At 39.1% G+C, this 27,574-nt stretch overlaps 2 protein-coding genes across 2 annotated transcripts in view; one reads left to right on the forward strand and one right to left on the reverse strand.

Moving 5' to 3' along the window:
• Positions 1-742, reverse strand: part of st3gal2 (ST3 beta-galactoside alpha-2,3-sialyltransferase 2) — a 50,995-nt gene extending 50,253 nt beyond the window's left edge. Inside the window, exon 1 of the mRNA XM_044125843.1 lies at positions 366-742. The gene's annotated coding sequence lies outside the window, so the exon portion shown is untranslated. The remainder of the gene's footprint in view (positions 1-365) is intronic.
• Positions 743-2,733: 1,991 nt separating this feature from the next.
• Positions 2,734-25,875, forward strand: sf3b3 (splicing factor 3b, subunit 3). Its single transcript, XM_044125844.1, has 27 exons — positions 2,734-2,860; positions 4,297-4,417; positions 4,596-4,751; positions 5,502-5,672; positions 6,305-6,477; positions 6,675-6,816; positions 7,531-7,643; positions 7,785-7,922; positions 8,374-8,477; positions 8,562-8,727; positions 8,813-8,908; positions 9,953-10,025; positions 10,856-11,007; positions 11,226-11,381; positions 11,886-12,041; positions 12,629-12,772; positions 13,059-13,181; positions 13,301-13,455; positions 14,189-14,363; positions 14,915-15,120; positions 15,207-15,363; positions 17,804-17,929; positions 19,875-20,087; positions 20,499-20,597; positions 23,993-24,136; positions 24,600-24,704; positions 25,228-25,875. Exons 2-27 carry the CDS (start codon positions 4,348-4,350, stop codon positions 25,366-25,368), a joined length of 3,654 nt encoding a protein of 1,217 aa, XP_043981779.1. The 5' UTR covers positions 2,734-2,860; positions 4,297-4,347; the 3' UTR covers positions 25,369-25,875.
• Positions 25,876-27,574: the final 1,699 nt, after the last annotated feature.

Consider the following 27,574-nt stretch of genomic DNA (forward strand, 5'->3'; position numbering starts at 1 on the left):
ACAGCCCTCTGCTGTCTCTTAGCAACGCCAGCGGCCGGATCAATGGAGCCACAGAGAGATGGATGAGGGGCCGAGAGGACAAAAAGAGGGACGGAAGGGTGGGGATACAAGGATGGAGCATGAAGAGGAGGCTTGAAATGTCACCATCTGATCTGTGAGCATGAGATTTTAAAGAGACAGGCTTCATTTCTGCACATGAGAAGCGACACGAGGAGAACAATATGGAGTTTATCTCCTCAGAAACAAAAGCAAATCTGACGACCTCCATGAGGAGGAAGGTACTGGCTCTTCATCATCACCAGCTGGGTGCGCATAAAAGCTCAAACATGCTCCTTCTTTGATTAAAACATGATTTAACGACCTACCTCCGTGTGGCACCAGTAGATCTGCTGCTGCTGCTGCTGCTGCTGCTGCGGCTGCAGGTTGTTCAGGCTCCGCAGCCTTCCAGCAGCCAGCCACGCCGTCTGAATGTAAATGCGTCTTTTTATTGTCCGGGTCCAAAGCCTCCAGAGCCGGAGCCGGACCCAGAACCTCCTGGTCCGAGGAGCAGACGGAAAAACAGCCAGAGACGCTCCCTGCGGATGCTAAAAACTGCTAACCCCGCAGACTGGGAGCGGATCGGAGCGGAGGAGGACGCCGGGACAGGTGGAGGACCGCGGGGGGTCCACAGAGCCAGAGTCAGCCCCGAGCCCGGTCGGACATGTCCCGGAGGAGCTGCGAGGTCGTAGTCTGTCCCGGAGAAACCGTGGATGATCACCGGCGGCCCCGGCTGTCAAACTCACCGGCGATAAACCGCAACTTCCGGTTGTAATCTTTCACAAATAAAAAAAGCCAGCAGAGATTTTGTTGTTGTTGGTTGTGCAAAGAAACAAACGACTTGGTAAAAATCACAATTAATCAATCTGTCTTTATTTCTCGAGCATTTTCTTACATATTAAATAAATAAAAACAGAAGGTAATAATGAGAAAATCAGAGCTAGTCGAAGGTAAATATGGTATGAAGGGGATATCGTAGTCTACAAAATAAAGGTGAATTACTGCCCAAAAGCTTAGAAATTTTGGGATTAATTTAAAACTTTTCTAGAAAAAAATAACCTATATGAACCCCTTAAGTTGAAAATGTGTGACTTTTCAACTTTTTAAACTAAGCAATGTTTTTTTTTTTCTAGTAAATTTCGAAGATTAATCTAAAAATTTCAGATTTTTTTTGGCGGAAAATTACTTTTTCTTTTTTTAATTCTACAATAAAAATAAACTATAATAATAAACAGCATGAAAGTAAAAGGCCTTCGCAGCGCTTTGCTGCTCGGGGTTAATTATAGTACCAGTACAGAAATATTTTAAACTGATGTGATTTTGGTTTGAAGGATTGAGGAAACAGAAGTGTGTTAATTATGAGCATGAAACACTAGAGGTGAACAAAAAGTCTGAGATACCTCAGAACAAATAATACAATTGTCATAACTATACAAAAGTTACAAAAAGGATTAAAAAAAATATATAGCACACTTAAATTGCTTAAAATATACATAAGAACTACGAATATAATAACTTAAAATGGGATTAAATTAGAAATAAACAATCTTCTTCTTCTTCTTATCCTTATTATTATTATTATTATTATTATTATTATTATTATTATTATTATTATTATTATTATTATTATTATTTATTTATTTATTTATTTATTTTTTTATTTTTAAAGGAAAACAAAAAAATCTTCACTTTAGGAACTGGAGAAGAAGCATTGGTGGACAGTAGTTCGATTAACAGTCTTGTTAAATAATGCCATAATTAAATAAATCAGACACAGAAAACTATTTTTTTAACTGAAACGCAGCTAGGCAATAAATGGATAAATCAAGTTTTAACTAAATAAATAAAAGATAAATAAAAATAATGAATAATAAAAATATGTTATTTTTTAAAAAATTTCGAATTTATGTAATAACAAGTCACTTTCATTTAGAAAGAAATAATCATATTTGTTGTGTATTTTTTGAGTGTTTTATTATATTTTATCCTACTAGATCTTGATCTGAATACATTATAATAGCTAATTACACTATTCAAAAAATAAAGTTATATTTTACATGGATTCATAATGCATCACAAGTGCTTGTTTTGATGCTAATGATTTGAGAATGCTCATGAAAACCTGACATTCAGTTTCTTAAAAACTTTAGAGTCTAAAGTTTAGACAAATATAAAGGTTTATTAATAAAGAAATGCAGTCACAGGGAAGACTGTTGATTTCATAGATGTGTGGCAGGTTGTCAGTGACACCCACAAATTGTCACTGCTATAGAATATCGATAGAAAGCTGAGTGAAAGAAAATAGGGTCAGTAATGGTCTACATGCCATCAGTTTAACTTGACTATTAACTTAAGAGACAAAAGAAATACTTGAAATATATAATGTTTTTTGTAAATAACCCATATACATTTTTGAATTTCAGTACTGAAACAAATACAATTTTATAGTTCAAATTACTGAGACAAACCTGCATATTTTTTTCAATGATTAGCTCCTTTATCAGTGCTTCCTTTTCTTAAAGATTTTTTAAAATATATGCTTTCTTTGCTGACTTTGATCAGTTCCTAATCGAAGCCTTCCAAAACAAATAATTCTTGGTTTTTCTTTTCACTATTTATTGTACCGTAACTTTATTATCCTTTGTCGACATCTGCTGGACACATTCCGTTACTGCAGAGAATAATTTCAGTCAGGCATTGTTCAGGGCCACCTATCTTTGGCGACCGTTGGAAAGACGGACCTCGGCGTCGGAAAGCTTCAGAGAAACCCTTGAATGGATGATTTTTATCCGCTGAAATCTCAAACATCTAATTAACTACCCAGGTAAATATTTTATTTTGCACTTCTTTAGTATGTTTGAAGCAAAGGAGAGGCTCTATGGCGGTAGAATGTAGCTGTTTTTCAGTGAAGCGGATGCATCTGGCAGAAAGTGGCGCTTCGTATGAAAAACGTAAAAATGGAGGTCAACTCGACTCAAACAGGCCAAGTTCCTGTTAAAACACTGTTTATATCTGTAGAGGTTGATTGTAAAACAGGACTGTGTGCTAATATTTATTAACTTTTTATTAGTGGAGTTACGGGCAGCTAAACATTGACAATGAGCTGAACGTTTGCTAAAGGAGAAGCTAAAATAAGTCAGTTGTAGTCCAGGACCAGCACCGGATTCAAAACCACATCACTGAGACGAGTTCCCTTCACACTGGATCAAATTACAAATCCCAAATGTTGTGCAAAATTCATTGAGTAAACTTTGAGCTCCATATTAACATACTTAAAAAATATTAAAGTAACATTTCTTTGCACTTGCAGAAACAGCAAGCGCAAAGTAATTTTGTAGTAAAGACCACTTAAACATGTTTTGGGAGTTATAAAAATGTCAAGATGTTTGTAAAAGTGAAAGTTCTGGTTTTGTTTTGTGGAATATTGAAGAGTGGTTCTCAATGTTGGGCTCCGAGCCCGCAGTGGGCCATAGCATGCTAGGTAAGGGGTCAGAATATGCGCTTCAAAAATCTTTTTTTCTCAAGAATCTCAACAAAAATATATTTATATATACATATATCTATATATACTTATCCACATATCACTTCATGTACATAGCTAAATAACTTCTATTTTACTGTCATTCCTGCACTTTATATTTAATATTTATATTTTATATTGTATTTTATTTATTCTGAGTAACCTCATTGGAACCTCAAAACATTGTCCTGAGCCTTATGCAACGAAATTTCGTTATGTATACACCCCTGTGCATACAAAATGACAATAAAGTCAGTCTTAAGTCTAAGTCTAAATAACAAGAATTTGAAGTTTTTTAAATGATTTTTTTTTTTTTACTGTATTTGAATGAAGATGCAACGGACTGTTGTTTGAAAATTACATCCTTGTAATTTCAGTTTTTAAAGCTTTTACTCTACGTAATACTATTCTATTAATGGATTTATGGAATGCGGGTGGTGTTTATCTTTTTGTTTATTAATTCTGTAGGAAACCTAGGTATAGTGAAGCATTTATAATTAGGGCCACAATCTGTGCAACTAGCATTGAATAAATCTGAGAAAATATGTAAACTGTCCATGTTTCATTAGGTAATTTAGAAGTAATTCCAAATTTTTGTAACCATTGACATTTGATTTACTCAGTTTAATTTTTATTCTTATTCCAGCAGGACTCTTAGCTAAACATAGTTAAGCTGCTGTTTTTGTAACTAACTACATAAAACATATTCCACTACTGCTTTTCTTCCTGTTTATTTGCAGTTCTGGGCTGAGCGCTCCGTTAGCCGTCACAGAACAACAGCGTGAGGAACCATGTTTCTCTACAACATCACCCTGCAGCGGGCCACCGGCATCACTCATGCCATTCATGGAAACTTCTCAGGTGAGTTTCCTCTGCATATTTTTGCTTCCTGCTCAGTCGAGTAATTTGGCTGAGCTGCTTTCAACCCTTTTTGGTTGAAAACCGTCTTTGTCTCCTTTGCTCTTTAAAGTAGAAGAAGTGATTTTAAGATTTTTAGGAAGCTTAGCACTGATTAAGTTTAATCCGTTTGTTTTTGTAGGAACCAAGTTGCAGGAGATTGTTGTTTCCAGGGGAAAGATCCTGGAATTATTGCGTCCTGATGCGAACACGGGAAAGGTGCATACCCTCCTCACGATGGAAGTGTTCGGCATCATCAGGTCCCTGATGGCCTTCAGGCTCACAGGAGGAACTAAAGGTATGTCGTCATGGAAACGCTCACTCAAATGCAGAAATTAAACAAGCAAGTAACTACTTGTGGCTTGAAGAATCCAGAAATTTGATCCCAAATCTTAGCTGAATAGTTTGTAGTTTAATAACATGTTTTCCATTTTGATTTGCAACACCGATTTAGATAACTTCATAATTTTGACAGAGTAGACTGTTATCAAACGTCAATGTTCATTGAGGTCTTGCATCCATACCGCACACTAAACGGCAAGTTTTCTTAAAACTTTGATTGCATTTACTGAACTATTAATGGGTTAATAACTGAGTTACTACATAAGTACAATAATTTAATTTATGATGTGGAGGAAGTATTAATAATGTCTATAAGTTAGACATCAGCGACAAATTCGAATGAAGCCTGACCTTTGACTGAAGCAGGTTGATACCTGTCTTCTACTGAGAGCTATCAAGAAACTCTGAGAAAGAATTTATTCCAAAATAGAAGGATATAAAGTTTATAACTGTAAAATGCCTTCTTGTTTCCAGGCAATAATCATGTTTTCTTTCTCTGACATTTCTCAAAAAGTTCTCTTTAGACAGCTTCTTATGTCACTTAATTCATTACTGAAAATAGCTACTTTGAATTTCTTTTGTTCAGTAAAACCATCCACACAGAAGAGTGTTGTCATTGAGACCCAGCGGTGCTGTAGTTGGCTCACCAGCCAGAGAAGGAGCCGCAGTGTGTGTGTAACTGTGTGATCTGTGTTTGTTTCTGCAGATTACATCGTTGTGGGAAGCGACAGCGGCCGCATCGTCATCCTGGAGTACCATCCGTCCAAAAATCAGTTTGAGAAAGTTCACCAGGAAACATTTGGGAAGAGCGGCTGCCGGCGCATCGTTCCCGGACAGTTCCTGGCCGTCGACCCAAAAGGAAGAGCTGTGATGATCGGTGGGTGGTGTTGTACCTTTCACGCAGTGTGTAAAGTTTAGAGATATATCTGTCATGATATCGGAGAAAAAATCTGTAAATTTCAGGGGAGGGATGTGACAATTTGCCTGATCCATAAGGGCAGCTTTATTCAGTCTAATTCTATGCTTTATTTTTTATTTTATTTTATTCTTAAAATTCTTCATTGCTCTTTCTGAACCATTAGAAAAAAGGTTTGTTGCAGTTTATTCTTACATGTTTGATCAAGGTCAGATGATGTTTTTTCAGTGTCTTTGGCTGTTCTACTCTTGACTGAACAAATTAAAGTTGTTTTCTTTTTACATGTTTGACCAAGTTTGTGAAGCTACAGTTGTTTTTAAGTGAGCTGTACTTATTTAGTAAATAAATTTGGAATTTTATGTCTATGTTTTTAAAAAAACAACAACATTTTAAATCAATTCAGCTGTTTTTCTGTATCCTTTCAGTATCAGCTGCTACTAAATCTTAGGTATCTGTATTGGTCTGGGAAGTGAAAGAAGTTCATCAGTGCATCTCTTGTAAATTTATTAGTGGTGGATTTCCTTCTCCTTCTCCCAGTTAAAGGGAAACTTCATGGATCTAATGAGTGTGGTTTTCTTTTCTCTTTCTTCCAGGAGCGATAGAGAAGCAGAAGCTGGTCTACATCCTGAACAGAGACGCCGCTGCCAGGCTCACCATCTCATCTCCTCTGGAAGCTCACAAAGCAAACACGCTTGTTTATCACGTGGTCGGAGTCGACGTTGGCTTTGAGAATCCCATGTTTGCCTGCTTAGAAATGGACTATGAGGTGAGCTGACGGAAACCAGTTTATATGTCTGAACCTTTGGTGTGATGAGTTTGCCATGTCTCTTCTCTGACTGTCACTGGAGAAACATTTACCTTCTCTGACCTTAGAAAAATCTCAATTCAGGGTTGATTAGAAAATAATCACATCCGTCAGGAATCTTGTTATTTATGTTTTTCGTTTTGCATTTTTATTTCCAGGAAGCCGACAACGACCCGACAGGAGAAGCTGCTGCAAACACACAGCAGACGCTGACCTTTTATGAGCTGGATTTGGGTCTGAACCACGTGGTCCGGAAGTACAGCGAGGCTTTGGAGGAGCATGGGAACTTCCTCATCACCGGTATGGATGTTTAAAACGTAGCCAAAGATTCCTGGAATTATACTTTTAACATTACTATACAGTTGAGGCCATAGACATAACTAAATAATAAATACATTTGTTACATCACTGGTTGAGGCTACCAGTAACTCACTGCTAACTTACCCATGCTAGTCAACAAACTAGCTAGCCTTTCTGCATCTATCACAGGTAAGTACAAATTTATCGCCTGTTGGCTGGATGAAGTTGAATTTTTTTTTAGATATAGATCCTAATTTTCTTTCGTAATGGTTTTAAAAAGTCTTAACTGTTGGTGAATCCGGCAGAAACCCTGTAAAATACAAAGATGCTTGAGAAGAGAAAAAAACCTCTTGTGTAAATGTGCTCACAGTAGTTGAGTTTCCACTGACCAAATAATGGCACAATTAAAATTACAAAAATAAATTTGCTTATTGGAACATGGCTATTACAAACGAGTTTTTCTGACATTAGCGTTAGGCAGAGAAATGCTTCTTACCATCATTGATGGATTAATTAACTGGGTAAATTATTGACTGATCAAAGTGTTGAAGATGTGATGAGTTTGTCATGTCTCTTCTCTGATGTATGAAGTGGAGAAACATTCAACTCTCTGATCTCAACACAGATTTCACCGTAACCAATATGGCTGCACCGTTTTATCTGCGATTCCTGTGAAAATAACCTTGTTGCTGTTTCTCTTTCCTCTCCGTTCAGTTCCCGGCGGTTCGGACGGACCCAGCGGAGTTCTGATCTGCTCTGAAAACTACATCACCTACAAGAACTTTGGGGATCAGCCCGATATCCGCTGTCCCATCCCCCGCCGCAGGGTGAGTCCTAGTGACCTCGTGACCCTGTGGTGCTGTTCTGTGACTCTTCTGCCTCTGGGGAGCCAACCTGCTGCCACTCGGGTAAAACTGCAGCTGGTTTTATGCTGATTATGTGAAAATGTGTCTGTTTTTATCCTACAGAACGACCTGGATGACCCTGAGCGCGGCATGATCTTTGTCTGCTCAGCCACCCACAAAACCAAGTCCATGTTCTTCTTCCTGGCTCAGACTGAGCAGGGAGACATCTTCAAGGTCACGCTGGAGACCGATGAAGAAATGGTGAATAAAAGCCTTTTTTTCTTTTATGATGGGTTTTCTGGTAATAAATGTTTCAAATTAATTTTGTGTTTTCAAGTAGAGGTGGACATTTATCATGATAAATTTCTTCTAAGACTGTTGATTTATTGTTGTCACAATAATAATTTTCTCCAATGTTTTGTTCAATAAAAGTATAAATTCATACCAATAAATTTGAAAATACAGAGACCGTGTCCAGTTTAGTGATACTAATGACACTTCTTTATGTGGCTGGTGTCCTAAAGAAACACATTACAATGGAAATGTTTTTCATTATTTGTTTGTGGGACAGCAATTGGGACACAGTCACAATCATACAGTTATCTAAAAAAATGTATAAATAGTTCTTATCTCCACTTTTATTATTATCGTAACTGTACCACAAAATATTCTGATTAAACTTTAAGTTCATATCATCCATCTCTATTTTCAGGTCACTGAAATTCGGCTTAAATACTTTGACACGATCCCCGTGGCAACAGCCATGTGCGTCCTGAAGACCGGCTTCCTGTTTGTGGCCTCAGAGTTTGGAAACCAGTAAGTTCTCCTGGTTTAACTCAATCATCCTTCGTTTCTGTCGGATCTCCCCAACCAGTGAAACTCTGCCTCTGATTCCCTCAGTTATCTCTACCAAATCGCTCACTTGGGCGACGACGACGAGGAGCCGGAGTTCTCCTCGGCGATGCCGCTGGAGGAGGGAGACACCTTCTTCTTCCAACCTCGGCCGCTCAAAAACTTGGTGCTGGTGGACGAACAGGAGAACCTTTCCCCCATCATGTCCTGTCAGGTCAGTCTGTCTAGTTTCAGTCAGATTTATCAGGTCTGCTCGATAAGATGAACGAACATACATCTGTAATCTGTTTTTCCTATAGATTGCTGATTTGGCCAATGAAGACACTCCTCAGCTCTATGTGTCCTGTGGACGGGGCCCACGGTCCACACTGAGGGTTCTTCGCCACGGACTGGAGGTAAACCCCCAACCTGCCCCCGGATCAATACGGACCCTCACTCACTCTGCCGGCTGAAGAACTGATGAGCTTTTCATGTCTCTTCTCTGATGAAAGCTGAAGAGTCTTTGAAATATTCTGATTTCAGCTTGAAGGCAAAGTGTTTCTGTTTTACGTTAGGGCTGAAACGATTAATCGGATCAACCAATTATTGAAATATTTTTGTCATATTTGTCATATTTTACCCAAAACTCAATCACATTTTTTAAAATTCATCCCGTTCAAATTCATTAAAGAAATGAAATTAAATAAAATTATCATTTTCTTATTTAAAAAAGGAATTGAATTATTTGCTTATTTGTAACTTTTAATATCGTATCCAAAAAGGCTTAAGTGGTTAAATGAAAAATCTGCAGAATAAAGTATCCGATTATTTGTGAGAATAATCAATCGAATAAAATAATGAAGTAATTGTAACTTGCTGCCCTATTTTTTTATTACATCCTGGTAACGGCTGTCGGTGCCAAAGCATTGAGACACACTTGTTACTGTTCAGCACATTTCCTCCTGTTGCTCCTTTTCTGTAATCGTATCCAGTTCCCTACTCATCCTCAGAGAGAATATAAAATATGAAGATCTGTTAGCAATTCATCATAAATTGTGAACAATAGTTTTAGAAAACCGCAGTGAGCTTCTCTGTTGTCAGAAATGTTATTTTGGCCAAAGAAAGAGATTCTCCCTGCTGTGGAGCATCACAGCTCAGCCAAGTCTGGACTTATTCATTTTTATGCACTCCCAGTCTGTCCCTGCTGTAGGATCAATAACACGTTTTTATAATGTATTGATCAGAAGAGACCAAAGAAATGCAGTACACAAATAATCAAAACCGTAGTTGCGCATCACTGATGTTAAACAGAGAAATTCTGTTTAAATTCTTGTAGTGTTATGTGTGGTCATCAAAATGCCTAGCCCCTCTCATTATTATCTAATTTATGTGTCATATTTTGGAAAGTGGGTGAAAGAAAACTGAAATGGAATGAACTGAGTGTATTTTCTTGTGTTCAGGTTTCAGAGATGGCTGTGTCTGAGCTGCCTGGTAACCCCAACGCCGTGTGGACCGTACGCCGACACGTGGAAGGTAACCAAACAGCAGAAACACATTCTCAAAGAAAAAATAAATTATACCTGTTTATAGCAAAACATGAGCATTTAGATGTAGTAATAAATTCAGGACATTCAACGTCAAGTGTTTTATTGTTTTTCTAGAGTGGCAGTTTACAGTTCAACTCTATTTCTCCAACTCTTTTCTGTGACTCGTGAATCACTCTTTCTTTCTATCCGATCGCTCATACTGGTGCTTGAAATCCTTGAAAATTCTTGAATATCAGTTAGTCGTTTTCAAAATTTGGAAAGTGCTTATATTCAAGCTGGAATGTTTGTAATAACTTCAATCTAACGTTTGATTTAAAGTCTAAATTTGAAAAGATGATGATGAAACCAGATATTTAAAGATGGTGAAAAGAGACACATTTTTTCTTACAGCCTGAAGTTAAATCAGATCAATTTTTTCTTATTTTAGGTCAGTTAGAATTACCAAAATAATTTTTTACCTAATGAGATTTTTAAGAAACTTTCTCAGACCAGTCAGATGTATCGAAACGTAAAGTATGACATTTTGTTATACTTTACATTTACTTAGAATGTTGAATACTAATCATTATATATTATTAACAGTAATAAATAGTGAATTGAAGTTTCTATTTTAGTTCATTTGTTTTGTTTTTGTCTCCAAAGTAGAAGATTGTAAACTTGAAAATGTTTGAAAAGTACTTGTTTTTTTTTTCCCTCATACCAACAGCGACCTCTGGTGGCCACAAATGAGACAGAAAATTATTGTTTTAAATGAAGAAGGCCTGAGGCTGTTTAACGTTTAAAGCTTCAGGTTTTTGATCTTCCTCTGCTCCTCAGATGAGTTCGACGCTTACATCATCGTGTCTTTCGTCAACGCCACGCTGGTTCTGTCCATCGGAGAAACCGTGGAGGAAGTGACAGACTCTGGGTTTCTGGGAACGACGCCCACGCTGTCCTGCTCCCTGCTGGGCGAAGACGCTCTCGTGCAGGTGGGTGTTTACTGGATACCTGCAGACACAGCCTGAGGATACTTTTACTTATTGACCTCTGGCCTTTTGCCTACAGTAACCAGATTCTGCAGTGTGCAGAAGAGCAGAAACAGCTGCGGTGGGCCTGTTTCTTCCCTGCAGCAGGCGTTCAGGGATGGTGGTGTGAGGAGTTTGGAAATGTTTCATCTTGTGTTTTTCTCGCTTCCCGCCTCGTCCAGGTTTACCCAGACGGCATTCGTCATATCCGAGCGGACAAGCGTGTGAATGAGTGGAAAACTCCTGGGAAAAAAACTATTGTCCGCTGCGCCGTGAATCAGCGGCAGGTCGTCATCGCTCTGACCGGAGGAGAACTCGTCTACTTCGAGATGGACCCTGTAAGAAAACCGAAATGTTCTATTTTACAATTTATTTAGCACTAACACTATCTACGTTTATGGATCAATTATTTTTTAAAGCCCAAATTTAGCATTTTAAAAATTCTGACAGCTTTTGAACGCCAAGTGTCAGAAAAATAAGGGCTGAACATGATCTGAAGGATGATGACGCTGTTGTGAGGCAAAGGCTGCTAGACTTATAGTTGTGTACCGAGAAAGTCCAAACAGTCCTGGACCCATTTAGATTTAGAAGAACTGAAACCAGGTTTTATTCCCACTAACGTGTCTAAGTAATGTAAAACCAAGACAATCTGTTTCAGGACTGTTTTGATCAACAGTAGGAAAGTTTTGCCCCTCATCTACTCCAACACCGTCCTTTAACATTTTTCAACAAAACTGCAGAGTCAGTGGATGTAGGTGATCAGCCTGGTGTGGAAGAACCCACCCGGAGTGGGTATTTTTCCTGCGTTTGGCGCTCATAACACACCTCTGCTTCGTCTGCAGTCGGGCCAGCTGAACGAATACACGGAGCGGAAGGAGATGTCTGCAGACGTGGTCTGCATGAGCCTGGCCAACGTCCCGCCTGGCGAGCAGCGCTCCCGCTTCCTGGCTGTGGGCCTGGTGGACAACACGGTCCGGATCATCTCCCTGGACCCGTCGGTACGACACAAACACCCGGGTTAGAGTGAAGCATCCTGTGGAGCTTCTGGAGCTCATTTATTGTCTGTTCATTCAGGTGTGACTTAAGTTGCATTATCCTCTTAGTTAAGGATGGTTTTCAGATGAAGGTCAAAAGATCCAATGATAGTTTAAGTGTTGATGTTTTCCAAACATCAGGATGACTTAAGAAATTGTTCCAAAATGTTGGGCTTGAGTTTCCTGCAGGATGGATTGTGTTTTTCTGCCTTATCAGTTCCTCCCTTCCCAGAAGGAAAAGGTTTATGTTGCATGAAGCTTCCCTGCTGACCCAAAAAAAAGCACTTTAGGGATCAACAGAGACTTTTATTCCAATCCAGCTGCATATTTCACTTCAACTCTATTCCAGAGAGCAGTTTTTGTCATTCACATGAACTTTTTAGACTTCTTGGAACTGGCCTGGTTTGAAATTTGACAGTTGGATGTAGAACATCATATTTGACTTGAAAAATAATTAGATGAGCTGTGCAGATGTTGTTGTTGTAAAGTGCAGCCATAGTTTTCCCCCCTCAGTTTTATTTGTCCTAACTTGTAAACCTTCACCACCTCAGGACTGTCTGCAGCCGCTGAGCATGCAGGCGCTTCCTGCTCAGCCAGAAAGCCTCTGTATCGTCGAGATGGGAGGCGTCGAGAAACAGGATGAAATCGGAGATAAAGGAACCATCGGCTTCCTCTACCTCAACATTGGCCTGCAGGTATTCCTTCTTAATTTATCCACGTACAGGAAGAAAACCCTACATACGTTGGTCTTTCAAAACCGTTAACTAGGGATAAAACAATTGAGAACAACACACTCAGAGCAGTAATTAAGCCAAAATGAATTGAATTATTTGTATTTTTAATACTTTTTTTTTATTTTTATTTTTTTACTATTTTTAAGCTTATTTCAAACAGAATTCTCAACATGTTGAATCGTTTTGAATCTGAACAACGTGGTGATTGATCATTTGTTTAAGTGTTTTTTTATTTTCTTTCCCGTAGAACGGTGTTCTGCTGAGGACAGTATTAGACCCGGTTACTGGTGACCTGTCGGATACCAGAACCCGGTACCTGGGGTCCCGTCCAGTCAAGCTGTTCAGAGTCCGGATGCAGGGACAGGAGGCCGTATGTGACTTTTATTTATCAGCATGAAACATTAAGCTGAAATATGTGAATATTTTTGTTTTGCTGAAAATGTTTTTTAATCCCTGTGGGAAAGTGAGCTGTTTTGGTCTTCCTGGCAGGTTCTGGCCATGTCCAGCCGCTCGTGGCTCAGCTACTCCTATCAGTCCCGCTTCCATCTGACGCCGCTCTCTTATGAAACGCTGGAGTACGCGTCCGGCTTTGCCTCAGAGCAATGCCCTGAAGGCATCGTGGCCATCTCCACCAACACTCTGAGGTAAGATTCAGGTTTACTATCAACCCGTGAAATGCTAAATCATTTGAATTGGTTGTGGATCTTATTCAAACTTTTCATAAAAAAAAAAAAATGCAAATAACATTTTAATAATCCCTGACAGTGATGCAACTGATCAGAAATTGTGGCCAATCTTGAGCTTTAACCTTCAAATGTTTATTAAATATTTGATATAAAAACATTTTCTTCTAAACCTCCCACCATGTGCAGTGGTTATTTGTATTAAAAACATAGAAAAATGTCAATGTTTGTTTTTACTTTTTCAAAACAACAACAAAACAAAACAAGAGTTTTTAGGCTCTTGTTCTAAACAGGTTGGCATCTATGTTCTGTTTACATTTAGATAGCATCTCTAGTTTCATGTTAAGCATTTGTTTAATTTTCTGTTGTTACTCTGAACTCAAATATAGTTTTATAAATGTAACATCTGGTTACACAGGAGAACCTTGAATTGCTTTATTAACCTTTGGGATTAATAAATAATTTCAAAAATTGATTAATTTTCTTTCTGATTCTCCTTCAGGCTAAGTGAAAACACATTTTTGCTATTTTTCTGAACTTTATTATGATAAGAAGATAAAATCTATATAATAAAAAGTCTGAATGCATTTCCATCACTAAATAATGTAACAATAATAGTAGATCATTATTATTACTGATTGGTTCATGCTGAGGTAAATCTAACCAGTTAAAAATTAAATTTTTCTTCCTGCAGGATTTTGGCTCTGGAGAAACTGGGGGCCGTTTTCAACCAGGTGGCGTTTCCTCTGCAGTACACGCCCCGGAAGTTTGTAATTCACCCGGAAACCAACAACCTCATCCTGATAGAGACCGACCACAACGCCTACACCGAGACGACCAAAGCTCAGAGGAAGCAGCAGATGGCCGAGGTGCGAAGAGTTTCCCACTTATTTAAGACTCAACTGTTGACTTCTTCAGGATTTCTTTTTGTTACTTTGTGTTTCCTACTTGGATTATCCTCAATCCATCGACATAAAGGCCCAACCAAGTCATGTGGTCATTATTATGAAGCTACAGCTAACATGAACAAATTGTTAGGAGTTATAAACTTCACTGGCTAATAATCGAGCTCATCCTTTCTCAATAAAACACGAGATAGAAACGGTTACTGAGGCGAGTCCAAGTCAAGTCTTTTATTTCTGACTCGAGTCCTCATCTCTCTGCCATCAAGTGAGGAGCAAGAAATGTGCAAAACCTTCTGTTTTTTGGGGAGGGGGGTTTATACCAGATCCAATTTGAATAATTTTTTTTGCTTTCTATCTGATATTGACAATCATCCAGAAAACTTCAATCGGTGTATGTAAGGTTTATAAAAATTTCTGGTAACATTTTCTATTATGTCGTTGGAAGTGAGGAGGTTTGACGGATGTTTGGTGTGGAAGTTTTTTAAGAATGCTGTAATCCTCTGGTTCCCCTGCAGGAGATGGTGGAGGCGGCTGGTGAGGATGAGCGAGAGCTGGCTGCTGAGATGGCGGCGGCGTTCCTGAACGAGAACCTCCCAGAAGCCATTTTCGGCGCGCCTAAAGCCGGAGCGGGTCAGTGGGCTTCACTGGTGCGACTGGTTAACCCCATCCAGGGCACCACTCTGGACCAGGTGCAGCTGGAGCAGAACGAAGCTGCCTTCAGGTGAGCAGGATGGAACGCATCCCATCTCACTTTCCTCACCCGTCAGAATCCTTCTCACTGGTTTTCTTCTTCTTCCCCTTTCCCAGTGTGGCCGTGTGCCGCTTCCCTAACACCGCCGATGATTGGTTCGTCCTGGTGGGAGTCGCCAGAGACATGATCCTCAACCCCAGATCTGTCGGCGGTGGCTTCATCTACACGTATCGCCTCACCGCCGGAGGGGAGAAGCTGGAGTTTGTGCACAAGGTGGGTTTGATAACTGGGAATGTGCTCACCTCCATAATTTAGCTCTCCATCTGGGATTCCTTCCCTCTGCCTGTGATGACAAATCTCCTGCCATGTGGTTAAGTTGCTCCCCTCTCCTGATGTTTGACCCGGTCACCTTGAGTCCGCAGCAGCTGCTTCTGATGCAGCTGTCATCAGGCCGATCATGTCTGCTAGCGGTACATGTGGAAAAGATGGAGCGATGTGTTTTGGAATGAAGAAAAGGGAAAATTACTCCCATCTAAGTCTAAGGGGCGGTGTTATGTATTTTCCAGTCTCATAGTAACATTTATAGCACAATCAATTAGAGCTGTAACGATTCATGTAATGATTCGATGTTTAATCATCATTAAACACTGGAACTGGAAGACATTTTAAATATACAAAATAAATAAACTAAACAACAAATAAAATTAATGAAGAAGTCTTTGTAAGGAAAATTGTTCTTCAGAAAAAGGGCGAATTAAGATCAAATCACAACACTGTGGACTTTAATGATCCAGTTTAAATCATGGAAATGGAAATTATAGATCTTAAATCAATCATGTGATTGATTTATTGCTTATTGCTAAAGGGCTGTCAGCAACGCTGTCACTTCTGCAAATGAGGTGTTAATGAATGCAGAGCGCTATTAGCAAGGTGATAAAATGTTTTCTTGAAAAAAATATCTTTTTTTTTTACTGGCATTTTCTCTTTTATATTGATCCTTAAGTAGCAACTACAGAATGGAACAATTTTTGATTCGATTACTCGATTAACCATTTGAATAATTGATAGATTACTTGATTACTAAAATAATCGTTTACTACAGCCCTACAATCAAGTAACTTTTACTTTTAATTATTATAAAATGCAGTATGTTAAATTCAATAATTAAATTAACATCTTGAATTTGGGCCTCTGTCTCTTTAAGAAACTCCTGCTCTTTGTGAAACTCTGGCTTCAGGATGTCATCACAACATGGCTCCTCTATTATCCCTTTAACAGCATTTCACTGACAAGAAGCTTGTATAAAATTAGCTGATGTGCAGTTCCACGTGGTGTTGGCTAATTGCTTCCAGCTAGTCTGAAGGAGCTGAGAGGGGGAGTAACAGGGAAGGCTGCTCTGTTAGGTAGAAACTTGAGTCAGCGTATTTCAGAGCCGCGTCAGCCTCTTCTTTTCACGGAGCTCCAGGACTTTCCCAACCACTTTGCCGGATCCCACGGCCGCTCCGCCCGATCACACAGATCCAGTTTGGACTTTTTATCCAGAAAACTCTGAGCTGAAATAAGTAGTTGGGTGAAACGTGGTCACAGACGCCTCGGCAGACTCTCAGATATATTTGTGGTCTAGCAAAGCAAATAACGTCCGGTCTGCTGGTGCTGAACGAAACCTGAGGAGAAAGATCCAGGTGTTTCAGATTTTTCCAGCATTTTCACTTTTTCCTTTACAGGACAGGTTCTTGATTCCCATCTCTGATTCCCTGTCATCAACTTTATTATTTTGTTTAGTTTTGCACGCACACATCATTGGGAAGCTTCCTGTGAGAAAATCTGTCTGTGCAGATTTTTAACCTCCTACTAAAACTAGTTCTGTACTAAAAGCTTCTCTTTTAAAGCAACATTCTAGAATCCTCCCGTTTTGATCCTTTACCCCCCAAAAAAGCAAAAAATGGAAAATGTTTAGTGCTGAAAGGTAACACTGCAAAAACACAAAATCTTACAGAGTAATTTTGGTGGAGTTTCTAGTGCATTTGAAAAACTAATACACAAGTAACTTTTTTAGCAAGACCTGAGAGTTTTTGTTAAGTCAATAATCTTTTAATATTGGTGAAAATGTCCATGTTACATTGGCAGATTATTCATTTACAGGAAGACATTTTTCCCAAGTTATGAGCCAGTGGAACTAGAATTTTTTCACAAATATTTGGAATTATTGGCCTAAAACAAGCTTGTATATCGTGCTGAAAAATTACTAATTATGAGTTATTTTGTCTTCATTCAAGTGCACTAAGATATTTGCGCTAGAAACCAGATCAAAATTCTCTGAGCATACGCAGTTGAATAAGTAGAATAGATCTGTGAATCCTACTGAGAACTCCAGAGTCCATCAGTTGGAGTCATTAACATCAAACTTTATTCCAAATGTTATTTAGGGAGCAGTGAGTCCTGACCAGCAGCATCTCTCCAGGAGCTCAGACTTCCTAATCCCAATCTGGGAATCTTTCACTCCTGTGTGTGTGAGGTGGAGCAGATCTGTAAACATCATGGATGAGAGTCGCTCCAGAAAGAAAAGCTAGCTCATTCCAACCTGATGTGTAGCTGACAACATACTTAACAAAAAAAACACTTCAGACAATAAATGTTTAAATTTGGACATGTGACAGAAAGGTGCTCATATCAGCCCTCCTGTGTTTATTCTCCCTGAACTGTGTGTTTCCAGACTCCGGTGGAGGACGTGCCTCTGGCCATTGCACCGTTCCAGGGACGCATCCTGGTGGGAGTCGGAAAACTGCTGAGAATCTACGACATGGGCAAGAAGAAGCTGCTGCGCAAGTGTGAGAACAAGGTAAGAAAAGAAACAGTTTCCTGTAAAATAAATAAATAAGAATATTCCAAGTCTTAAACGTCAGCTGGTTCTGTGGAGGAATGTCGGGGTCTGATTAGTAGAGATGCACCGATCCACTTTTTTAGTATCGGCAGGTACAGAAAAACAGCTAAATTTACTGAAAGTGTTTTATTTTTAAACATAAATGTACTGAATTAAAAATGTATATAATACCTGTGGGCTAGTGCCACCTAACACTTAAATACACCAATAGTGTCACAAGCTTGGTGGAACTTGTAAAAACAACTTTTGATTTGTCAGTGCAGTTCGGAGGTTAACAACCAAAATAAAATAAATGGTAAAGAAACTGAAACTGACAAAAACAACAGGTTGTATAAATAAACTGCAACAAATCATCTTTCAAATGGTTCAGAAACGGCAATTAGGAATTCAAAATATAATGTAAAATAAATAAAGCATGACTTTGCTCAGAGCACTAAGCGTAGAATTAGATTTAACAGATCCGCCCTTATGGATCGGGCAAATTTCACAGATATCCAATCTAGAATTTTTTCCGATATCAGGACTGATACAGATATTAATACTGGATCGGTGCATCGCACTGATTTCTTCTCTTGCTCAGTGATTTGCTCATCAGTCAGAAGGGAGGCAGATGAAGGTGTGACCTTTTTTCTTTTACAGGCTGTGAGTTTTTGAGCCTTTGGTTTTAATTTTAACTCCATGTCCAACTTTAGTAAATTCAAACCTTTATCCCACTTATTGTTTATAGAAACCACAGCAGGTGTGTGTTGTTTGATCTCTCCCACATGGAACAAGAAAGAGTGAAGTAAATCTTAAAAGACCAAAATTAATGTTACGGTGTTGAACGTGAAATGTGGCTGACCACAGCTGTACGTTCATTCTTTAAAGTCCTGATGAAATAAGTGATTTACGGTTTTCTCTGATGTCTCCCACCTACTGAAATCGCTTTGGAGGGTGAAACTCGGAGGCCTTGGTTGAGACGTTGAGGTGTCTCCCTGTGCAGCTGCCGATTGGCTCACCCACGACTAATTGATTTGTCTGTGAGAAGACACGAATCGCTCTGAATAATAACTCAGCTTTTACATTAATCTCAAAGCTGCTGCAGAAACGAGAGAGATAAAAAAAAATACTTACTTTGAAATCTTCATCCTAGCTGTTGCCTGATCATTATAGAGCTTTGCTCATTTTTTCCCCTGCGTGTTTCTCTGCATAATAGATTGAAGTGATTAGTAGTTTGTACAATCCTGTGGAAAGTATTTCCCGCCTTCAAATTGATTTTCTTTCAGTTGAAGTCTGTAAATCTTCAAACAGATCTCAGTTGACATAAAATGATGTAGTTGCTTTGTTATTAAAGCATGAGTTATGATTAATCACAAGGTTTGGAAAGCTCAGTTCAGTTTACAACTCTAAAATCAAGAAATCTATAATATAGAACCTATCTGACAATGTGAAGTAGACTAAACTACTATAAACCGATTCTTCCATTTGAGAAAGGATGCATAAATGTCATTGAGTCTCAGTAGAACAACATGAAAATATATTAAAACTATGCTAAATCAAATTTTGGAGACTTATGGCAACAGAACCAAAACTGATTTCCTAGCACTTAGTTTTACACTTCACTCAGTTTACAATAGATAAAGTGTTTGAGCCGCAGTAGCGCTTCAGATTAAAGTGTCGATAGCTTTCGTCTGCAGAGTCTGGGTTCTGTACAGCAGTTTAAACTGCTGACAAAAAGTGCAAATTTCCTTCAGCATGTTTGCAAATCTTTCCGGATGCACACATACCGCCATTTTTATCCAATCAAGATGCATCTTGTTCACATTGAGCCCTCATGAATGCTGGAAGTCCCACCATCTGCATGACATTTACATTCTTGAAGCTGTCGCCACAGAAATCTCACTGCTCTTACTTTGTCCTGCAGCACGTTCCCAACCTGGTGACGGGCATCTACACCATTGGCCAGCGCGTCATCGTGTCCGACGTTCAGGAGAGCCTGTTCTGGGTCCGTTACCGGCGAAACGAGAACCAACTAATCATCTTCGCCGACGATACGTACCCCCGCTGGGTGACGACGGCCTGTCTGCTTGACTACGACACAATGGCTTCTGCCGACAAGTTTGGCAACATCAGTATCGTAAGTGCAACAATACGGACGTCCATATTGGAATGGGATGCTCTTCTTCTTGTTTCTGTTTTTTCTCCTCTTTCCACTTCCTGAAGCAAACAGCTGATTATATGAATACAATTCTTTGTAATAATTCTCATTAATCAAGCTGTTGTTGCATCTTTCTAGCATTTGTTTCAGCTAACAACGTTGGACCATTTCAGGACTTTTTTCTTGAACTTTCCATGTTTGATCCATACATTCCCACACTGATGTCTGTAATGTAGTTCCAACATGTTGTGCTAAATTCAACCCCTGTGCAAATGGAAAATGTATCCTTCATGCGAGTTCTTCTAAGAATCCCGAACCATCTGGAGACCTGTGGGGGTTTAACGAGATGAGAAGACTAATGCGTCTTAATTCTGCGGTTTGTTTTCCCAGGTGCGTCTTCCTCCCAACACCAGTGATGATGTGGATGAAGACCCCACAGGAAACAAGGCCCTGTGGGATCGAGGTCTCCTGAACGGAGCATCACAGAAGGTAAGAAAATAAAAAGCCCTTCACCAGTTGAGTCTCTTTTATTCATTGGTGTCTTAGGACCATGCTAAGAAAATACAAAATACAATAAATTAAGAGAATAACGTCTAAATAATACGGGAGTAAACAAGAACAATTACCAGGACAAGCTGGCCCAGAGATTTTATCTAGGACTCCAACTGGAGATTATTTTAGAAATTGATTAATCTATCGTTTATTCCGATGATTAATCGATTAACCAGATTTATAAAACTGGCAAATTCTGCAGATTTTAGCCTTTTCTATACAATATTAGAAATTGATTAAAAGATGAAAATAAACAAATCAATTCTTTTTGAATATTAAAATAAGCATTTTTTTTTGCTAAAATGGAATAATCCATCATCCCTTTAGTGAATTTGAACTGAGTGAATCAAAAAATGTCACTTGAGGAGTTTTGTGTAAAACATTGACAGATGAAGGTGTTTTTATCTTAAATACAAACTATGTATATATTCTGTCCAGTTTCGACTTAATTACTGCTCTGAACATGTTTTTGTTTGTTTGGGGTTTTTTGTCACCAAATGGTCTTTTTTTTAGTCTGTACTCTAGTTAATGTTCAATCGATTACTATATTAGTTGATGGTTGTTTTAATAATTGATTAGTCACAATTGATTGATTGATTGATTCAATCTGTTTCATTTGTCATACAGAAAAACAGGAAATATTGATCTCTGACTATTGATTTGTTATTTTCATTCACACAGTAATTACATACTTCTTGGATCAGTAAGTTTAAGTTTGGCTAAAATGGAATGAAGAAAAATTACAATGGGGGCAAAAAAGCAGATTTCACAGATGTGAGGAAAAGAAAGTACACCCCGTTACATCTTTATTGAACCTGATGAGACGTGGATCAAATCTGCAGATGACAACTACAGAAGAAGGATCTGAAAAGCTAAATTAACTAGAATAAAATCTCTACTTTGTGATTGATGTCCATTTGAGTTGAAGAGACTTTTTTTTCTCTGAATGATTCTTTGGTCAAAGTCGAACATCTACAAAAAATATTTAGAAAATCCGAAGAACTGTCGCCTACAAGAACGTCTGGAGAACAAGAACTTGTTTCATGTTTAATTGTTTAATTGCAATTAATTGTGATTAATTGGTTTTCATTTTCCTTATTAAAAATTGTGACTAATCAGAATTTTGATTAATCATGATTAATTGGTTTCCATTTTCCTACTGAATATTGTGATTAACCATGATTAATGCGATTAATTGTTTCAGCCCTGATGTTATCCAGAGCGTCTCAGAATCTGCTGACTCAGTGGACTCATGAGTTGCGAGTCCACTGAGCGTTTCTGAATCCATTTATCCACACAGTGACAGTCTGGGCCTTCAAGGGTCAGATCCTAACCACAGGTAGAAGTCTGGAGCCCTGCCGTTCATGCGCCGCAGCAAACGGCTAAATTAGAGACCAAAGTTGGAGCTAAACAGAACAAAACCTCTCGGAGGAATACAGAAGCCAAAGAGAAAACTGTTTGAGTGTTGGGGTTGGAATCTCTGATCTGCTTCCTGCATTGTTTCTGACCTCCACCAACCGCAGGTCGAAGCTCCTCGCAGCATCGCTCAGCCGCATACTTGAGGAGCTGGTCAGGATCTGTTTAGGTAGCAGACAGGGTGGGAAAGTCCCTCCAGTTGAGACATGATGAGCTGGTTCCAGTGTTTGTCCTCTGCTCCGTTGATTCATTTGGAAATGTACTGCGGCTCTATTTATAACCACGAATGGAAACGCAGAGAATGTTGTGTGTCGGCTCGACTTTCTGAGAGTTTTACATTAAATTAGAAGCATTCCTCTTTCATTTGGTTAATTTGTTGTGAGAAAACGCGGTCAGGCGGACACAAGGCGAAATGAAAGGGCCGGTCGTCTGTCCACAAAATGTTCTGTGAAGCTGAAGATGAGTTGTCCGAATGGAAACTTTTACTGTTTTTTAGGAATAGAGCTTTTTTTTAATATATAGATTTTTGTTCATTTAATTAATTTAAAGTTTAAAATGAACATGTCGCATAGAGTAGATGGAAGAAAAAAACCTTCCAAATTGACTCAAAAAGTTAATTTACTGAACCACAAAACAACAAAGCATCAATCATTCATTTAGACACAATACCAAAAAGAATATCTATAGTTTTGTCTCATAATAAGGCATTTTTTCCCACAATTGAAACAATCTGACACTAGAACATTTTCACCAATATTAAGGAATTATTGACTTTAAACAAGCTCCTATTTCTTGCTGAAAAGTTGAATATTGGCTCTAGAAACTCAAATGTTTCCTTCTGTTGGCATAAAAATGCTGCTCATATCAAACTGAAGCTGGAACATAAAATGATTTCTGTTGATCAATTGCAATTTTGGTTTTTGAAGATTTTACTTTTGGAAAATCAGGATCTGTTTTTCCACTAATGTGCTCCCAAAACTCACCCAAAACTTGTTTTTTGAACATGGTTATTTGGACTTTAAATTGAGGTCAAATCTATGACACAACATAAGTGTCCGGCTTAGATGCATTTGTGTTTTTTGTTTTGTATGTTTGTTTGTTTTTTTTGTAAGTATGAAGTCATAATCCTACAGGAATACAGTCAGCAGTACAAGAGAAAAAGTCAAATATGAAAGTAAAGCTATAAAATAATAAGTTTGTCTGCTACATTTCCTTTAAAAGTAAAGAGGATTGTGCTTCTTTTTATTTATTTAAATTATTTGTTTTTCTTGATTTGACTCATTTTTTAGACCAGATGATCTTTCCATCAAAGCAGAGTATTTCCTCTCCTCACTGTTTGCCCCACATTCAGCTGGCTGCTTTGGGGCAGGGTTCTGCAGCAGCTTTGTTTACGTGTTCATATATCCATTTGCTCTGACCGCTGCGATCAGAACGCGGCGTCGTGGTCTTCCCGTGCCGCTCGGGGGGCTTCGCTACCCGTCACGAGGCGGCTTCACACACAGCCGCCGTTGTTCGGCATCAGAGAGAATCTGCAGTCTCTGCTTATTTGTGTCTCACCGCGGGCTCTGCGTTAGCATCAGCTTTGCTCCCTCTGGTCTCATGGCGTCAGCATCATTTACGACCGACCCAGTCCTGAGGTTTTGCCGCAGCTGAATGCAACCTTTGTGCCCCAGTGCTTATCTTCCACTATGTGCGGCGAGCAATATCAGTTTAAACCCAACACCGGGTCGACCCCGGCTCGGATGTGGCTGTTAATGTGCGGCCAGATCATGCAGACGCTGAAGGCCAAACCCGCTGCATCTGACTGCCGTCGTGATGTCATCGATTAGCCTCGGCTGAAGCCAGGTGCTCTGTAGTTTTTCAGTCGGCAGTTTCTGGGGCAGCACAGTCACCTGTGGCTTTCTGTTTGTCTCCAGGCGGAGGTTGTGGTGAACTACAACATCGGAGAGACGGTGCTGTCGCTGCAGAAGACCACTCTGATCCCCGGAGGGTCGGAGTCGCTGGTGTACACCACGCTGTCGGGGGGCATCGGCATTCTGGTGCCGTTCACGTCACACGAGGTAAAACGTCTGCTGCACACAGAGACATGTCAAAAAATATAGAGGAAAAAATAATCCCATTTCAGGAAGAGTCCCTTTTATTTTGAACAGAAATGTCACTTTTATGCATTCAAATGTTGGTGTAGCATGGAGAAGATCAGCCTGTGGTTCAGGAAGTTCATGTTAAATAGACAGCTGTGTCGTCCATTAAAGAATTACAAAGTTCAAGTCCTTGAATGAACAACAAGGACAACAAGTCAAGTCCTTGTCTAGAATTACAAGAAATAGTTTTTATAGTCCTCAAGAAAAAGGACTGAATATTTCACTCTGTGATGATTGGGTTTAATGACTGAGTTTCTGAAATGAGGGTTGAAAATGTAGAACATTTTCATTTTAAGTTTATTTTTTTTTCGTATTAAACGTTGCCAGCCGTCTTCCCTGAAATGTTTCTCAGATGTGGAACGTTTTTCCATCTTTTCTCCAGGATCACGACTTTTTCCAGCACCTGGAGATGCACATGCGCTCCGAGTTTCCTCCGCTGTGCGGCAGAGATCACCTCAGCTTCAGATCCTACTACTTCCCTGTGAAGGTTGGTGTGTTTTTACTGGACTTGCTTCGTATAATCCAGCAACTTCATTAAAAAAATTATGGGAAAACAGTTTTTAACACCTTTCAGACCAATTTTCTGTTGAACGGCAGCGGTCTGCTTAATTTGTGAAGCAGAATAACAGAAAATGATCATCTAAAGATGTCTGTCTGTCTGTCTCTCTGTCTGTCTGTCTTTTTCTCTTGCTCTCTTTAACGCCTTTCTCTCTGTTTACTGTTGACCCGGTTTGTGAAGCAGTTGCTGATTTTTATTTGCCTTTATTAGACTTCAGTTCACACTTCGGTTCACTTCGTGTCTGTTTGTCATAAAATCCCGATGAAAGGCCTTAAGATTTGTGGTTGTGATGCAATAAATTGTGGTTAAAGTTTAAAGGATTGGAGGATCTCTGAGCAGATCGTGAGTTTGCCTCTGATCAGCGATCGATCCCTAAATATATTAATATATCTCTTTTCGCTGGAACAGAAAGATGAAACGCTTTAATCTTTGGTTTGTTTCGTTCCTGCAGAACGTGATCGACGGCGACCTGTGTGAGCAGTTCAACAGCATGGATCCGCACAAGCAGAAGAGCGTGGCGGAAGAGCTGGACCGAACGCCGCCCGAAGTCTCAAAGAAGCTGGAGGACATTCGCACCCGTTACGCTTTCTAACCGCCCAGCAGGGAGCCACATTTGTACTCACGCCATCAGGTAACACCTGCGCAGGAAAGACACAGGTCACTGAAGAGAACTTTAGTTTTTTACGGACGGCTCAAGCAGAAACGTTCATAAACACAAAACTGTGGAAATAAATTTTCTGGCGCTCCATGAAGCTGGAAAAGGACACAATTCCTGATTTTCTGCTGACTCTGATCCCAGCAGAATGGAGGAAATGTTTTATTTTTCTGTGCATTAATTAGTCATAGTTTCAGCCTCACCTCCACCTGTTTGTGTGGCTCTTCTCTGTCCTGCTGGGTCATTAGATGACCAGGAAAGTCATGGTGGAAAAACACTGGCCGTCTGCTCCGGGTGGTAAATTCCCAACCTCAGCCACAGACGACATTCCAACAAAAAAATAAAATGAATAAAAAAATCAGTGGACGTTTGGGTTTGTGGGATGGGGGCGAACGTTTGTTGTTTTTTGTTTTTTTTGTAAATAAATCTGTTTTTATAAAATCAGTTTTCTGTCTCTTTTTGGAAACTTTCCAGGTTGAAGCAAAATTAATCCAGTTTTTTAAATCTTCAATCATTCCTACCTGAAACATCTCAGTTTATAATTTCACTGCTGTTGAGTTAGATTTTTGTTTTGAGAATGAAAAAGCGCAGCACCTTGAGCGCTGCGGTTCCAGTGTAAACAGTCCGGTTTGGAGTAATCCTCTTTCACAAACCTGGAAGTTACTCATCCATCCGTCACTCCTTCACAAACCGGATAATCCCATTACTCGGTTTCCCTCTCCAGTCAATCCCAGATGAGATTTAAACCCAGCGCTGGATTCTCAGGATTCTCAGGAGCAGACGACAAACAACACAGTACCAACTGGTCTGGTTTTGATGCAAAACGTCAACATTAGTTACGAGCTGCTGAAACTTCTTAGGATCTGGATAAAGAGACAAATTGAAAGAGAAATGTTTTTTTCTAAGATGTGAAAAAATTTGTTTGTCTGGATAAAAGTTTCAAAATGGAAAAAAAATTCAAATTCCTTGATTTCTAAAACATCTAATTTTGAAGATACTGATCAGAAAAATTCACACCTCATCTTTTAAGAGGCTTTTGTTTTCAGTTTGAAAGAAATAAATCAGGACAATAGAGGAAGTAGACAGAAATATTTCTAAAGCACATTTAAAAGAGCTTTAATTTATTAAAACATAAAAATACAAAGAGGACATTTGAGAAAAGCAGTAAATATTTTACATTTAGTCGAGTGCCGTTGTTGCACATCCAAATGTCGATGTTTCATTTTTAGGTTTCAAAAGAAACTAACCAGGTGCGTTTTTAGTCTGCATTTAAAAGAACTCAGTGTTTTAGCAGTTTTGCAGTTTTCTGGAAGTTTGTTCCGGATTTGTGGTGCGTAGAAGCTGAATGCTGCTTCTCCATGTTTGGTTCTGGTTCTGGGAATGCAGAGCAGAACCAGAAGACCTGAGAGGTCTGGAAGGTTGCTATGACAACAGCAGATCTTTCATGACTGTTTGTGCCGTTCCTGGATGAGTTTCTCGATCTCACTGAGACATTAGTCCTCTAATCCTGGAAATATTCTTTAGGTGATGGAAGGCCGACTTTGTGACTGTCTTTATGTGGTTCTGAATATTCAGGCCAGAGTCCATCGCTACTCCCAGGTTTTGGGCCTAATCTCTGGTTTCCAGCTGTGATAACTGAACCTGTGTTTCTACATCTGAAATATTTTGCTGGGTTTTTGACTTTTCAGAGGGACAGCAACGAATCAAGGTAAAACATAAAACATGATCTGTTTTACCTTCTGTCTTTGCCTGCTGAGCAATAAATTAAACTCGGATCGTTTTAACGAAAGAAAGTTGTTTGATTTCAGAAAATGAGCAACTTGCGTCTTCAAGAAAACTATTTATTGAAGATTTAATGAATAGATTTAGTTTCACAAGTGGAACATTACGGCTTTTGTTCCAATGCTCTACTTGTTGTATATTTAAAAAACATTTTGGGGATTACTCTGGGTTTGTTTCAACTGGAATAGACAGAAAAAGGAATGGAGAAAGTTTAAAGGCAAATAAAGAATAAAAACTACAAGATGACAGCATAGAAGTTTGCTTCTGCAGGAAGGGAGAAAATAAGAGAAAACCCATCGATAAACAATGCATGCATATTGCAGGATGCTTGTGCTTCAACTTAAATGAAGTTACAGTTGAA

The sequence above is a fragment of the Gambusia affinis genome, linkage group LG08 (assembly GCF_019740435.1).
Source record: "Gambusia affinis linkage group LG08, SWU_Gaff_1.0, whole genome shotgun sequence".
Classification (NCBI taxonomy): domain Eukaryota; kingdom Metazoa; phylum Chordata; class Actinopteri; order Cyprinodontiformes; family Poeciliidae; genus Gambusia; species Gambusia affinis.

Bases quoted from the DNA above. Each gene is read 5' to 3' on its own strand.
- sf3b3 (XM_044125844.1), top strand. From the start codon at position 4,348: ATGTTTCTCTACAACATCACCCTGCAGCGGGCCACCGGCATCACTCAT. The intron at 11,008-11,225 runs GTGGGTGTTTAC...CGCCTCGTCCAG, and splicing joins GCGAAGACGCTCTCGTGCAG to GTTTACCCAGACGGCATTCG. The intron at 12,773-13,058 runs GTATTCCTTCTT...TCTTTCCCGTAG, and splicing joins ACCTCAACATTGGCCTGCAG to AACGGTGTTCTGCTGAGGAC.